This window comes from Notothenia coriiceps, unplaced genomic scaffold (genome assembly GCF_000735185.1).
Source record: "Notothenia coriiceps isolate Sejong01 unplaced genomic scaffold, NC01 NC01_scaffold00037246, whole genome shotgun sequence".
Lineage (NCBI taxonomy): Eukaryota > Metazoa > Chordata > Actinopteri > Perciformes > Nototheniidae > Notothenia > Notothenia coriiceps.
The window spans coordinates 13,773,486-13,788,465 of NW_011369947.1; the positions used below are offsets into that span (position 1 = coordinate 13,773,486).

General features: G+C 41.8%; 3 protein-coding genes across 4 annotated transcripts in view; 1 reads left to right on the forward strand and 2 right to left on the reverse strand.

Moving 5' to 3' along the window:
- arhgap46a (Rho GTPase activating protein 46a) overlaps window positions 1-1,051 on the reverse strand; it is an 18,387-nt gene extending 17,336 nt beyond the window's left edge. The window contains exon 1 of the mRNA XM_010795639.1: window positions 1,021-1,051. Coding sequence (XP_010793941.1) covers window positions 1,021-1,051 — 31 coding nt within the window. The remainder of the gene's footprint in view (window positions 1-1,020) is intronic.
- Window positions 1,052-2,039: 988 nt separating this feature from the next.
- The window catches only part of LOC104966454 (PHD finger protein 20-like), a 15,763-nt gene continuing 2,822 nt past the window's right edge, over window positions 2,040-14,980 (forward strand). Inside the window, exons 1-12 of the mRNA XM_010795640.1 lie at window positions 2,040-2,162; window positions 4,114-4,220; window positions 5,248-5,419; window positions 5,761-5,845; window positions 6,524-6,600; window positions 7,035-7,587; window positions 7,703-7,753; window positions 8,129-8,392; window positions 8,958-9,146; window positions 9,278-9,342; window positions 9,886-10,088; window positions 10,250-10,347. Coding sequence (XP_010793942.1) covers window positions 4,138-4,220; window positions 5,248-5,419; window positions 5,761-5,845; window positions 6,524-6,600; window positions 7,035-7,587; window positions 7,703-7,753; window positions 8,129-8,392; window positions 8,958-9,146; window positions 9,278-9,342; window positions 9,886-10,088; window positions 10,250-10,347 — 1,840 coding nt within the window. The 5' untranslated portion in view covers window positions 2,040-2,162; window positions 4,114-4,137. The remainder of the gene's footprint in view (window positions 2,163-4,113; window positions 4,221-5,247; window positions 5,420-5,760; window positions 5,846-6,523; window positions 6,601-7,034; window positions 7,588-7,702; window positions 7,754-8,128; window positions 8,393-8,957; window positions 9,147-9,277; window positions 9,343-9,885; window positions 10,089-10,249; window positions 10,348-14,980) is intronic.
- Window positions 9,576-13,082, reverse strand: LOC104965855 (PHD finger protein 20-like). 2 transcript variants are annotated; one of them, XM_010794887.1, is made up of 5 exons: window positions 12,710-13,082; window positions 11,565-11,746; window positions 11,377-11,476; window positions 10,245-10,440; window positions 9,576-10,101 (listed from the first exon to the last, which is right to left on the reverse strand). In XM_010794887.1, exons 2-5 carry the CDS (start codon window positions 11,733-11,735, stop codon window positions 9,582-9,584), a joined length of 987 nt encoding a protein of 328 aa, XP_010793189.1. In that variant the 5' UTR covers window positions 11,736-11,746; window positions 12,710-13,082; the 3' UTR covers window positions 9,576-9,581. The 2 variants fall into 2 exon arrangements, with proteins under 2 accessions (XP_010793189.1, XP_010793188.1); XM_010794886.1 differs by lacking the exon at window positions 12,710-13,082 and adding an exon at window positions 12,036-12,340.

The window sequence follows — 14,980 nt, forward strand, 5'->3', positions numbered from 1 at the left end:
CACACACACACACACACACACACTGTGTGTCATCATCTTCCCCCCCCTTATGTGCCCTTATCACCCCTGGCACACAAACACACACAGAACAATTCCTCTCTCTCTCTCTCTCTCTCTCACTCACACACGTCGTCTCCCCCCCCCTTATGTGCCCTTATCACCCCTGGCACACAAACACACACAGAACAATTTGACACATTTCCCGCTCTTATGTGCCCATCCCCCCACATGGATCACACCTGGCACAGTGTCTGTTTTTTGTATATTTACTGCAGTTTTTCATGTATACCAGTAGTCTGATACAATATTTACAGTTTGAAAGGGTGATGATTCATGGTTTTTGTGTTGATGTAATAGCAATTAAAACAGGACCGGTCAAATTTTACCGCGAACACCAAGGGGGGGAAAACGAAGACAATAGGAGGGTTAAGGATTTAAATTGAACCAAAAACACTAAAATCATGCATATAATCAACAAAAGATGCTTTTAAATATAACATCTCAATTATATCTTTTAATTATCCAGAGAAGAAAAAAATGTATAAGTGTAGAATTTCTAATGGGTTAATTGAAAAAGAAAATGATTTGTATCGGTTCTGCCTGGTCTGTATTTTAAATATAACAATGTTATTGTTTGTTTTTAGCAGTGCTGACTAAGTATCCATTGAAAAGGAGGCAGTTCATCTTTGCATTTCTCAGAAACGCTTTCCAAATGGTAAACATGTGTTACTCAATCACAGAGGAAATAGGGGTCTATTTGGCTGATCTGTTCAGCAGAGCCATAGCATGGTATCGTGTTAGCTTTGGAAACACATCTAGAAGGCTTTTAGGTCTATTTGTCCAGAGTTATGATAGTGTTATTCCTAGTATCTGTTAGTGACTGTAAGGGTGAGAAGGTTTAGCAAACACACACTCCCCATCCTGTCACACAGCATGACCTGACTCCTCCAATCTGTACATATTCAACTGTTTGCCCTTTTATGCACATCACTGGTCACTGCTCCTGACACCATGATGTACCTGTCTGCTCCCGGTGAAGAGGGGTAACCATGACAGCAGAGTAAAAGGACCTCTATCCTGGAACAAATTGAGTAAAAATCAAAATAAACAAATGGTAGCCTCTTTCAAAAAGCACATTCAGTGACAGAGGTCATGAACATAGCATGCTTTTATTTTCAAATCACTGTAACAGCAACAACATCAGCCTTACTTGGGCACATTTATTGTGTTTATATGATGTTTTCACAGTGCTTTGGTTATATGTATTATGAACCTTTCTTAGAGTTAACAATGGTACAGTGACACAAACAAATGTCCTCACTAGTTTATTAAAACAGAGTAGAAATATCCATAAAAACACGTGTACAAGCAGTAAAATAGATTAATAAATAGGAAGATAGATCACTTAAGGGCATGCCATCCTAAATAGGCGGACACACTAAAACCCACCAATGTTGTGAGTATTATACTGTATAGCTTGGTCACCCTAAATAAACTCCTATAAAAAACAACAGGTCTATTGTCTGAACAATGGCATGCTCAGGTCCTTCCTGATTTACTGGATCAAAGTGTATTCATTTATGAAAAGTAGCAAGGTATAATAATGGCCTCCATTTGTTTATTTGTAAGCGCTGATAATATTAGTAATGCTTTGTCCTAAAAGCTTGTTGGTTCTGTAGGTAGGTCCCTTTAAAAGTGCTTTTAAGTGTTTTTATTAACAATTGTTGACATGTTTATGAACATACATAAACATTAAGTCCTTCCATGACTTACTGGATCATAGTGTATTCATATATGGAAATGAGCAAGCTATAATAATGGCCTTGTTTATTTCAAACAGTGACATATTGGTCGGTACCACACCATGTTATTCGTACATTTAGGTCCAAATAAAAGTGCTTTTGACATGTTTATGAACATCATCATTAAATATTATGAGCGACTCAATGTTAGCTGATGAATGATGTTATCGGAACACTTGGGACCTGGGTCTCTGTAGGCGCATGCGCAGTGCAGCGCCACACTGCCCGCGGTGAATGCAACTGGGAGAAATTCAACTGCGTGATCTGGAGCAGACAGGCGGAGGCAGCGGTATCTGCACTCCTTCAGGGATTACGGTGCATATTTTCCCCCCAACCGGACAAAGAGTGACTGGAGAACAGGTAGGAAGCCCAGAGTGTGTCTCTCCCTCGTCTCAGAGATTATCATCGTTTATAACCTCGATAGTGAGGAGGGTTTGCTGGATGCGTCAGCGGCGGATGGTGCCGCATGTCGGCTTTTTTAGTTCAAAACAAACGTGACGAAGTAGGTTTTAAGACGTGTATTTCAGTACAATTCGTTTATCTGTTCGTGTCATTATTGGTGTGGCTCTTCTTCGGCATATGCATTTTCATTGGGTGCCTTTAAATGGCTACGTTGTTCTCTAGTTGTGGAAGTTTCATGCTTTCCTTTTCCACGCCGCTCGTTCCCAGCACCAAAAGTATGACAAAGTAAAGGCCTAGCGCGCGAGGCCCAGAACAGATCTGTGAGTGACAGCTGCTTGGCCAATCAGATGCGAGTATCCCGCCCACTTGAGAGCCTTTAGACCAATCTTTTTCACGAAAAGCTCTTGCGTAGGTGACGTTCTCTCTCTCTCGCTACGCCCACTGGTTATAAAATACTGGACAATAAAGTGTCAAAGTGGACAACGGTAGAATATCTCTATGAGCTACAAAAAACATGCCCTCGTATTTTCTGCTAAAATAACAATAAGACCATTTCGTAACAGTCTATGGTTGAGAGATGTGAAAAAATTAAAGGGTGTGGGACGCTCTTTTCTCCCTTAATCCTATTAAATTCTCAATTTACGCTTAATTAGCCAAAAATATGCTTTATGTAACACTTTAAATTGGTGTTGATCACCCGTTTCCTGACTCGGGCATCACCAACTCTCGGTGTGTGTCCCGCCTGTGTCGCTGTCGACTGTCTGGCTCTTTGTGCAGGCCATAAAATGCACACTTTTCATCCTACACTTTGCATATTACTGACTGGGATATAGTTTGCTCGTTGATACCGTGCTGGGTGTCCGTATCTGCAGGCGATTAGCCGCCAAGGCTCTTCTCCATTGTCTTCTCCATTGTGTCCGTACGGGAAAATCGGTTGACCAGAAAACACGTGGGCTGAGTAGTGTGAAGATATCCGGTTTGTGCGTCGCACTAGCAACCCGGACTGCCTCCGCTATGGGGAACCGAGAGGGCTGTAGCCTGGACAAAAGTAAGACGTTATTGTGTTTAATGTAAATCGTTTGGCTTTTTAACGATAGGCGCCGATATGTCCTCTGCATGCCTGACAAAGGACCCCCTGTTGTAGGGAGGGAATTGACATTTTCTATGCAAAAATGATCCTCCTCCACCGAGGGGCTGCAGCAGGCTATGGGTCTGGATTTGATCAGACTGCATGAACAAATACCCCATTTAAGACCATTATAATGTACATTAGTCGAGTATTTTTGGTGCATGATTGCCTGTTTGCTCTACAGATTGAGTAGGAAGTGAAAGCTATGAACATGTCATCGTAGATCTTGTTCCTTCTTGTTCTTCCTCCTTGAGAGGGAGTTCAATAACATATTGGTTGCTTTAATGCTGCTCATTTTGCTAAAGATCATCATTTGTGCCTGTGTGAGTATAGACAACCCTGCTGATCACTGAACATCTGGTAGTAGTTGCACATTTCATCATCATTTGAGGTACATGGCTCACCTACAATGTCAGATTCCCCTTGCTTTACACTGGAATCACAACATGTGTAATCTGTATTATTACACCGGCAATATCTTTTCCCAGCCTTGACTGCATTATTGTTCTGCTGTGGGAGTGCCGCAATTGCCTTTTTAACACCAAAATATATAGTCTGGAGTGCAACGCTGTGATTTGCTAAAGCCTTCTGGTAAATAATTGTTAGTGATGACCTTAGGCAACCAAGGCTGACTGCAAGATAGTCTGTAAAAGTCCTTGCTAGTCCGGTGTATTGTGTTCTTGGCTAGGAACAATGTGTCTCTCAGTAGTGTACCCACATGGGTGTAGTTTTGATTGGTGTGTTAGGTTAATGTGTGTATGTGTGTGTGTGTGTGTACAGGAAGGGAGCCTTGATGTGGGCAGTATGAGTAAGACGCCCCCTAACAGAAGAGGGATATCTTTTGAGGTGGGAGCTCAGCTCGAGGCCAGAGACAGCCTCAAAAACTGGTGAGTCATGGCCTCACTCATTCCTCCCATCCCTGTAAATATTCACTTCCTTCCTTCACTCCCTCTCTCTTTCTCTCTGACATACTCAGTGTCTTTGTATCATTTCTGGGCCTGGCTTAGCTATTCTGTTGGTCTATTAAACATTAAAAGATCTTTTACTAAAAGAGCAAATAAAGCCTCTTGGAAAACAGCCGTTAATATGGATTGATAATGAAGGACGTTACGATTATCTCTAGACTCTTTTAGGGTTCCCTGGGGCCCTAAAATACAGAAAAGACATTTAATGAATGTATCTAAACAATAAGGCCCTGTCTGGTATTTAAATGTCTTGAATCGGATCTTAAACATGCTAAGAAATTAGGATTTTCTGAAATGTTGTCATTGTTTCTGACATGAACATTTAAAAAGAATTCCTATCATTGATTTGTATTCCTCTTAAAAGATGGCTGCCTCTCACATTCACACTGATCAGGGTTGCGAAATCAACAACACTCTTATTTGGTTTATGGCAGAGATACTCAGAGCAAATCCACTTTCTGCTGGTTATCGACGGCAAGGGGGAAGTGCACATTCAATACAAATTGGCTATCGACTTTATACGAGGCATTTTCCGCAGGAAGTGTTTACATTTGACTTGATAATTGATGTTTCTCTTCAGTTTTAGTTGATCAGACTGGCATCAAATCAACATTTACTTTAGCTGTAAGAGCCCTGCGTTTTAATCCTATTATAATCAAAGGTAATGACTTTGTAACTTTGACCAAATCTTAATAAGTTACTGGAGGTTATAACTTTGGTATTGTACTATTTCTGTAATCAAATTTTTTTTTTTTAGACTATAGTAACGTTTCAATGCCCAACACTACCCCCAATAAAGCATCCTCTTAAGTTACGCATCATTATTCACTTTGACATTTCCATATAGACTCATTTCCACTGACTAGCCACCTCATTATTTGTTTGAATAAAGAACAATGCATTAAAACCACTCCCTGTCACTCATTATTGAATTATTTCTCTCGTGTAGGTATGCTGCCAATATAGAGAAGGTTGACTTTGAAGGAGAAAAGATTCAGGTCCATTACCGCCAGTGGAGCCACCGTTACGACGAGTGGTTTGACTGGACCAGTCCCTACCTGAGACCCGTGGAGAGAGTGACGCTGAGGCGGCAGGGCCTGCAGGACGACGCTCCTGTTCCTGTAAGCTAACACCGCTCTTTATACTGGCTTTTTTACCTGTCTTGCCTCGAGAAATGAGAAGATCTGCCACTTATAGGTTATCTTGGGTTCTTCTAGCTTTTATTTCATCATTCTGCTTAGGGGGTTTTTTCCATTTGGTTTATTTTTGCTTAATCCAAATGGGTATCTTTTACTTTTACATTTGGGGTTGGGCCACATTTGAGCACTGTGTGTTTTTAATGAAAATGGGACAACAATGACAGCTTTGTTAGCTAAAAGAACCATGCCCTTTTGAAGTTTTGACAGCATGCCTACAGCATGCCCCAGACCCATCCTCTCTGTCCTCTCTGTCCTCCCTACAGGGCTTTCATGTGAACGACAAGGTCCTAGCCAGCTGGTCCGACTGCCGTTTCTACCCCGCCAAGGTCCTATCGGTCAATAAAGATGGTGGGTATCAAAGTGCTGAGCAAATTTGGACCAGAATATATTTTTTAATGTATACGTCTTTTAGCATTTTTAATGAATGACTGTAATGACCTTGTCAAGATTGTGCAATATGAAAACTGAAATGTTAATGTTTCACTTCTGTTTTTAAAGAGGCCCTTCTATATCTGTAGGGGTTTTCCCTTTCCTATTGTCTGTTATATCTATTGTACGTGATAGGCTAAGGGGCGGGACGTGTCTAAGCATTCGACCAATCAGAACAGAGCCAGCCAGCTAACCCATCAGAGCAGACTGGGCTCTGGTTTCAGACAGAGGGTGAACAGAGGTGCTGCAGCACAGGCAGTATGAGATAAATAAAGAACTTTTTGAACATGAAAGCATGTCACAGTACAGTACAATACAAATATGAACCTGAAAATGAGCGTAATGTCCACTTTAATGGTAGCTGTGGTGTAAAATTGCATTCAATTATAACCTAATGGCTTCTCTGACTGTCATAGCAAATACAAACGAAGGACAAAGAACTGTGATGCACAATAACAAAACTCTAAATCGGGGAATATCTCACATAAACAACAAGAGAATTAACAATTCAAGTGTAGAATAAAAAGTAGTCTGTAGTCTGGGCTACCTGATTAGCATCATGCTCGTTTCAAACATGCTCTCCTTTATCTTCTTCAGCATCTTACACTGTGAAGTTCTACGATGGCGTTATCCAGACAGTGAAGGAGATACACGTGAAGCCGTTTATTAAAGAGGTACATTTAGTCATTCAAACATCCATAACCATTTCATCTTCTATTCTATGTCCACTAGGGCTGCTCAATTAATCGTATTTTAATCGCAATTACAATTTTGGCTTGCAACAATTACGAAAACAACGTAATCGAAATAAAACGATTATGTTTTTATTTATTTTTTTACATTTTTTTATTGTGTTTTCAGTTGTATTATACTTAAAGTTCAGGGAAATCAACTGTTAAAAACATACTGTTCACTGTATTGTTTTTTCAATAAATGGATGTTTTCACAGTAAATGGATAATTGTTTTTAATAATCGTGATGTCAATTATTGACCCAAATAATCGAGATTATGATTTTTGCCATAATGGAGCAGCCCGAATGTCCACATTATTAATTAATTCAGAGTGATTCAGTATACTAAACCTATCTTTGTCCTGCTGATAAATAGAGAGGTGGAGGTAAGTGTCGTTCCTCTGAGAGAACCATGGTGAGGCGGGCCCCAAACCGCAGGAGGCCTCAGGAGAACGGAGGCCCCAAGAACAAGCGAGCCAGACGCAGCACGTCCGACCGGGAGGAGGACAGCAACAGTGAGCAAGATGAACGAGAACAGGGGATGGTCAACGAGAAGAACAAGAAAACAAACGGCGAGCTAAGCGCTGCGCCGGCCATCAAACAGGAAGAGGAAGTGACCGACCTGAACGCGCCCAGGGATTTGGGGAAGGGGGCGGGACTCACCAACGGGGTGAAGGAGGAAAAAGCCGAGGAGCAGAGCAAAGAGAAGTGTCTCCTGAATGGAGAGGTGAAGCAGGAAGAGATGGAAACAAAGCCATATACAGAGTCGCCCAAGCCAAACGCGGAGGAGTCACCCACAGCACAGATGGAGCAGGTGCCTGTCTCTATGACAACCACAGAATCAAAAGGAGGTGTGGAGCAGAAGCCCAGCGTCCAATCAGAAGGCTCCGAGCCCGCAGCGGATGTACCACCTCCCGTGCCTGTGAAACGTAAGTGTTAATGAAGTCAAATGTCTTTCATTCTGCAGGATTGTGAAAACGAGTGCAGTAAATATCACGTTGGGCATATTTTCAAGAGACTACATATTTGTTTTGCCTCTGATAGCGGTGAGGAAGCAGGGTTTCCACAACCCCAACAGATTCAGCAGAGAACCATGTGAGTACATTCAAAACACATTTTCTTGGAAGTGCTTTCTGTGGTGTCAAATGATCATATCATAATTTAAAACATATAGTCTTATACTCTGATTGCCTTTTACACTGTCTTCTCTATCCTCTTGAGGTTAAAGTAACGCTGTTCCTACATTTGGGATCGATTTCACTTGACTTTTATTTTTTTTATAATACTTTTTTTTTTATTGCAACGTCTTCAATTTACAACACAGTACAGAAGACAATTCAGGCTGCACAGACTTTCTTTATTACTTTATTAAATACTTTGTCCATGAATCATTTATCAGCTTATCTTAGTGTGGAATTTCCTCCACACTTCCTTTACGTGTCACTGACTGTTCCTCGCTCCTTGTTTCAGTGTACCGCGTCATCAAAAACCAACCTCCTCCGGTCCTGTCCATTAACCTGGACCACAACCCGTTTAAGTGCAGTGCTCCCGGCTGCACGAAGTCATTCCGCAAGGCCAAGCTGCTGCACTACCACATGAAATATTACCACGGAGAGGAGCAGCCTCTGGAGGGCGAGAGCAGCCCCACCAGGAGCATCCAGACCAGAGCCTCGGAGAAACAGACCGCTCCTCTGGACGGCATCAAGAGGAGGCGCACCATCTCTGCCTCTCTGCGTGAGTTCCTCTCTAGTGTCACTTCTGTCCTGTATGATGTGTAAGGAAAAAAAGCTTTTGATTATCACCGGCTTTTTCTACAAAGTTGCAGCACTGTCACGGCTATTTATTTACCTGAATGTTCGTGTTTGTTCTAGTGTATTTAAATGTGACGCAGCATGGGGTCCTTTTTGAACAATTTGCCTGTTTTTATCTATGTCACAATGGATCTCTTGTTTTTTAACTGCAAACCAAATCTAACTACATGTACAAATGAATAACCTGAACCAGAAAATCAGAATACCTAATCATGACATGCTCTTATTTTTAGTCAAACAGTGCTGCATGATTTCAATTATTTTTTAATTTATAGTACGATCTTTTTGGGACAAAATTGCTTATTCAAAACATATGTAGCGTTTAACAAATGTAGTGCTTCCTGCAATTTAAATATCCTATAAGTCCATATTTCAATTTCCATACAATTAATTGTGCAGCCCTAGTCATACACTTCTAAAGCAAGACTGCATTGTTTTATATATCACAACTTTGAGCTAATGTTTGGCCTTTCATTGGTTTTCCTCAGACCCTGTTGGGCCTGCCCCGGTCGCCCGTGGTGAGGTGAAGACTGCAGGCAGGCGCACATCAGCCCCGCCTGCCGTCAGCACCCAGATCCACCAGCAGAGGGCGCTGCTGAGGGAGAAGAGCAAGGAGAACCATCTGGACAGGAACGGATGCCAGCAGCTGGACTCTGACAAGAGCGGCTTTGACATTGGTCAGTACCACGCAGTACAAGGAGAATTACTGCATGGTGTATTTTACAAAGAGTCCAACTTGTTTCCCTTATTACTATCATTAAAGTAACCTGCTTTGACTTACTAACTCTCGCCACTTAACGGTCCCCAGGGTCAGTAAAAGACAAACTGAAACAGAAACAGAAGGACTTCCTCACCGTTAAGTGGCGAGAGTTAGTAAGTCAAAGCAGGTTACTTTAATGATANTCCAAGGAGTTTTTCAATTGAATTAATATGTGTTTAACAAACCAATGAACAAAATGATATATTATTAAAAACTATAAATACAATACACAGATGTAACAGGTTTATTTGAGGACCCCCTTAGTGGTTCTAGGAATATTTTATATAAAATTGTGTTTTCTATTTAACTTATTGTACTAAGATTATATTTGTAATCATGCATGGTTTTAACCTCACGTACCCCCTGCAGTACCCCAACGCGTGTGCGGTGCGGTGCCCCCACAAATAGAATCAAATTCTGGCATCCCTGTGTATTGAGGGCTAACCTTGATGCTGGGGCCAGTGGATTTGGGCTTGTCTGTTTCCAGCAGGCTCCCGTAGCGCTGCTCCCGCTCCAGCAGCTCCTCGGTGCTCCTCATGCTGTCCTCCAGCTCTGAGCCCTGTCGGGTCTCCACCACCAGCCTCTGCTCCACCGCCGGGTAATACGCCCGCGGTTTCTGGTAGCAATGTTCACTGATAATGTACGAGTCTTGGAAGGAGGGGAATGGGAAGGAGGAGCCGGACGAGGAGGAGGTGGCGGCTGTAGCGGCCCGGCTCAGCTTCTCCAGAGCGTTGGACATTAAAATCTCCCCTCGGCTCATGTCCTCATCGGGAGTCGCGTTGCTGCTGCGGCACGAGTCCGAGGCGGTCCACGACCTCTCCAGATGTTTCCAGGGCTGCCGCCACAGCTGCAAGTCCGGGTGAGTATTGCTCCTGAAGGGCCAAGCAACAGATAAGACTAACATCACATACAATAAAATGATAACATATTTTATTCAAACTGGATGATACGGAAAGCAACTTATTTGATTGACTTGGTAGATAAGAGTCTCTTCATAAAATCCCTTTGTACTCACTGCAGGACGTTCATCTTGATCTGCAGTCCGCTGAGGATCTCCACCACGTGGTGCACGTCCCCCAGCAGCTGGTGGGTGGTGGTGATCTTCTTGGCGTTTTGGTGCGAGTAGTTCTCTTCCAGGAAGGACAAGCCGTACATGTGACCGTTGATTAACCACTCACGGTCGTACCAGTAGCGCAGACTCTGTCTCTGACCTGGAAATGATTAACAAATTGCAATGAAATTAAATCAAATGCATCGACTTGTTCAGAAATAACAAACCATACTAGAGCTTTGTTACAATTCAGTGATGAATCAAGCAATACTTCCTTGGGCAACTAACTTCTGTATCACAAGGTAAAAAACATATTGTAATATTACCCTTATTGTAATATTACCCTAAGATATATTTTTCCATAAAAAACATTCCTGTCCACTGATTATTGTACACACTGTGATTTGTGTTATTGTCCACTAGATGGCACATAATACTTTTTCCAATGAAACAGGAAGTCTGCAGTGCTCTCACCAGAATAGCAGAAGTACCAAGCTCCCAGGAAGTGCGCCAGACTCTGAGGAAAATATTCGTTGTGGCCAAACGGCGTTACTACACTTCCGTATCAGTCACTGGGCCCAGAAAGACTTTTTCCCATTGACTAACATTGGGAAAGAGACGTTTGTAAATCGTTGTATTTTTTTTTATTACACTAAATAAACTACCCAGTATGAACATTTGTATAGCCCTTATTAAAAACATTCGGTCCTCAAGTTGTAAAATGAGCTAATAATGTTATTCTGAGAGTTATTTTCATCGACATTATGAATGCGGATCTAACCCACGGGACCGCGCCGCCCGGCACGTTCATGTGACGTGTTCAGTACTACATGATTTTTTCCCTTTACCCATGGATGCACAATAAGAACGGATTATATGGTTATATGAATACTTTCGTGACGTTTCGCTCTCTCAAAAGTTTGGCCATTCTGTCTTCATGCGCCAATGAGCAACTCTCATAGGAATGAACGAGGCCCCGCCTCCCACGCTGTATCCAGCTCTTATTATACATCCATGAGCAGAACAGATCATTGGATGTCAACAATTTTTTTTTAACCGACAGTGTGTAGTTTGTGGTGCTTGACGTTTCCCTCACCTGGTGGGTCTCTGCAGATGTAGCAGGTGTAGCGGTCGGGAACATTGTCTTCCAGCAGGCCCATGCAGGTGCCATGCTGCCAGCACAAACAGTCTTCACACTGAGGGAGGACAAGCCCGTTTAATTACTGCTGTCCTGATACACAAAAGGAACACAGTGCAAGCGGTGACGAAACCCCCCCATCTCACCTGAATCATGAAGTCATTCTCCTCCTCGACCTCACAGATGCAGCGCACTAACTCCTGGTCGTTTGTGTCGACAGCACCCGAGTCCACACTCAGGGGAGGCGTGGTGACGTCTAAATCCCCCCCGAAGTCCTCGTCGCTCCACCCACAGCTGTCAGTGGACCAGTCGCTCATGCTATCATCATCTACAGTAACAGGGACATACATTATTGTTTTTTGGGAAAATCACAGATATTAACTTTCAGATTTAGCTCATTGATATTTTTGAATCGATACAAAATGCTGCATGAAATGATTATCAACCAATATTTTTATGAATTACACGATGAAGCAAGCAAAAGCAGCAAAGTAAAAGCTCAGGATTCAATCAACAAAGTGTTATGTATGTTTGTATATCATCATTGACAACGAGCAACCAGTTTAAAAAAAGAGACAGTTCACCCCAAAATCTAAAACATATCGTTTTCCTCTTACCTGTGGTGGTATTGTTTAACCTCTGGATGTTTGATGAGAGTTGCAAAGTATTGTATATATCAAGCGGAAGAAACATGACCCGGTTCCACAAGTTAATCCACAGACCTCGTTCTGAGCCGTTTCATTTACAGCAACTATTTTCTTTCTACCCAAACACATCAGCCAAGAGTTTCACAGAACAAGTGAAGTGTGCATCCACTCAAGGACGGCACCATTGTTGCTTTTCCTCTCATGTCCTGGATGAAAGCTTCCTCTTTGGCATTGATACAGTTGGCAGTTTGGTAGAAAGAAAATAGTTCCTGAATTTTACTTTTAGGGTGTGTGTGTGTGTGTGTGTGTGTGTGTGTGTGTGTGTGTGTGTGTGTGTGTGTGTGTGTGTGTGTGTGTGTGTGTGTGTGTGTGTGTGTGTGTCATCTTGAATAACCAGGCCAAGGTTTCTAAAAAGAGACATTTCTGTTTTTAAATGTATGTGTATTTTTTATTTTGGGGTGAATTGTCCCTTTGTCTTTCAGGTCATTTTGTGTGAAGAGCCACATTTGGACATGAATACCAAATGAGACACAGGTTAAACTGGAACAGCATGAGGGATTGAATCCAGAGAGAACAGAAGAATGAAGAGGAGAGGAAGCCATGAACAGTCACACACACACACACACAGTCACAGAGGTACCCACCATCCACATGTATCTGCTTTGAGTAGCTGTATCCAGGCCTGCTGTGGTAGGCCTCAGGCTTGTGATTGTGTGAGGGGGGGAATTTGAGTGGCAAATTCAATTTGGACTGAAGACCCAAAACTGAGATGTCAATATTCTCCTCACTACCTGTGTAGTCTGTTAATACAGGGAGGGGGAGGGGGAGGCAGACGTAAAACAAAATGTCATGAAGGGAAAAAAATTGTGGGACAACAAAACATGGACAAATAATAAACTCAAGAACTGACCGGGACAATCAATCTGATCAAATCCCGGGGTGCACCCATGACACCTTTTTCAGCGGATGCACACTTTTTGGAAAACAAATACCGTAATCTTCGGACTATAAGCCGCGCCTTTTTTCCCATTTTTCGACGCTGCAGCTTATATAACGGTGCGGCTAATCTATGGATTTTTACAGCTAACGGCCACTAGGGGACCTAAATCTATGGATTTTACAGGTTACAGTCCACCACCTTTAACTCTATGGGCTCTATGGCCGGTCCGCGCCCCCCACCTTTAAGCGGCGGGCTCCAGCAGGAAAAGCTGGAGGCCGGAAAAGAGTGAGACGGGTAGCGCGCAAAAGTAAAAGTGGAACCGAGAGTGGTACGAGAGACAGAACGAGAGCAAGACAGACAGACATTACGAGAGCGAGACAGTTTGTCCCTGTACCACTGGTTGAAAACCACTGCTGTAGATCACTGCCGGTACGTGCGCTGGGAGCGCACCGTTTAAGTTTGAAAGTTGAAAAGTTTGTGTGTCTGAAACGCTATGTGATACAGTACAGTTTACGCAGCACAGTACATGTTCTGTAGCTACTATTGCACTAAATGCTAACACTTGAATACGTTATGCAAATAGTTTGTTGAAATGTTAATAAATGGGAGCTTCCTCAAACAGCCATCTCTTTCCCGACAATCCCCTCTGTGCACGAACTCTTACATATGGTAATTAAACATTAAAACACCTGCGGCTTATAGTCCAGTGCGGCTTATATATGTACACATCATTCAATTTAGCTGCTGCGGCTTATATTCAGGTGCGCCTTATAGTCCGAAAATTACGGTACTAAATGTTTTTTTACAAAAACTGTTTTTAAGGCCTACTTCATATCTTTGAATAAGCACAAAACCCTAAAAATACTTCTTACAAAATGTCTATCTCTACTCATTGAGAGATTTTAATTTCAAACATACAGTGTCTGCGTATGATTCTTGTTGTCTGTCATAATCCATTGTTACCGGTCATTTTTGATGATAATAAATACATATTTAATAGAATCAAATTTCCATTCAATTGTTAGGTTAATGAATTTATATAAGCATGTTTAATTAAGACAAGAGAAACGCAATTCAAAAGGTTAGAGGGTTTCCCGATGCCGATGTTTAACCGATAAACCGATTGGTGCATTCTTACTTTTATAGTAAAACTAACAAAAATGGAAGGAAGGGAAGCTACACGTGAGCATGCTGAACATACTGTACCTACATGATTTGTATATTGTACCAATTATTTTGTAATTCATTTAACTTTTGTGGCAGGAAAACAAATACTAAACATTTTGTTAAATAATATATAAATAATTAGCAGTTTTTTAGGCCTGCATAATATGAGTACAAAAACCCTAAAAACACTTTTTACAAAATGTCTCTTCTGTACAATTACCTACTCATTGAGGAGATTTTAAAATGTGATTCTTGTTGGCTGTCATAGAGAACCGCAGTGACGCGTCCTAAAACCCGGAAGTAAACTCCTTCCGGTTCCTTCGTCAAAAACGCAATGCAATTTCTCCATAGGATTTTTGGAAAATAGCTGGAAATAAGGTCTGTGGTTGAAACACATTTAAGAGACGGATCACGTTTTGTTCAGCCGGATAATCTCCACATGTCTACCCTACTTTTATAATTTTGGAATCATAAATCTAGACGCCAGAAGCCAAATGCTAACGTTATGCTATAAACGAACTNAAAAACTCCTTGGAAAAATCTTTTTTTCATGCATAAAGATGAAAATATCCTTAGTTTGTTGTAATTCATGCATTAAGGAGTTAATAAATCAAACACTGATGGAACATCACTATATTGTAATTATTTATATAGGCTTTTTCTGTCAAAAATGTCCGGGGTCGGTCAGGGGGTGCATTACTGAAAAAAGCATGAGAAGCACTGCATTAGACCAGGGGTTCCCAAACTTTTTAAAAAGAATTTCTTAAATTTTCCATTTTTATTTTGTAATCATCTCTCGACCCCCACT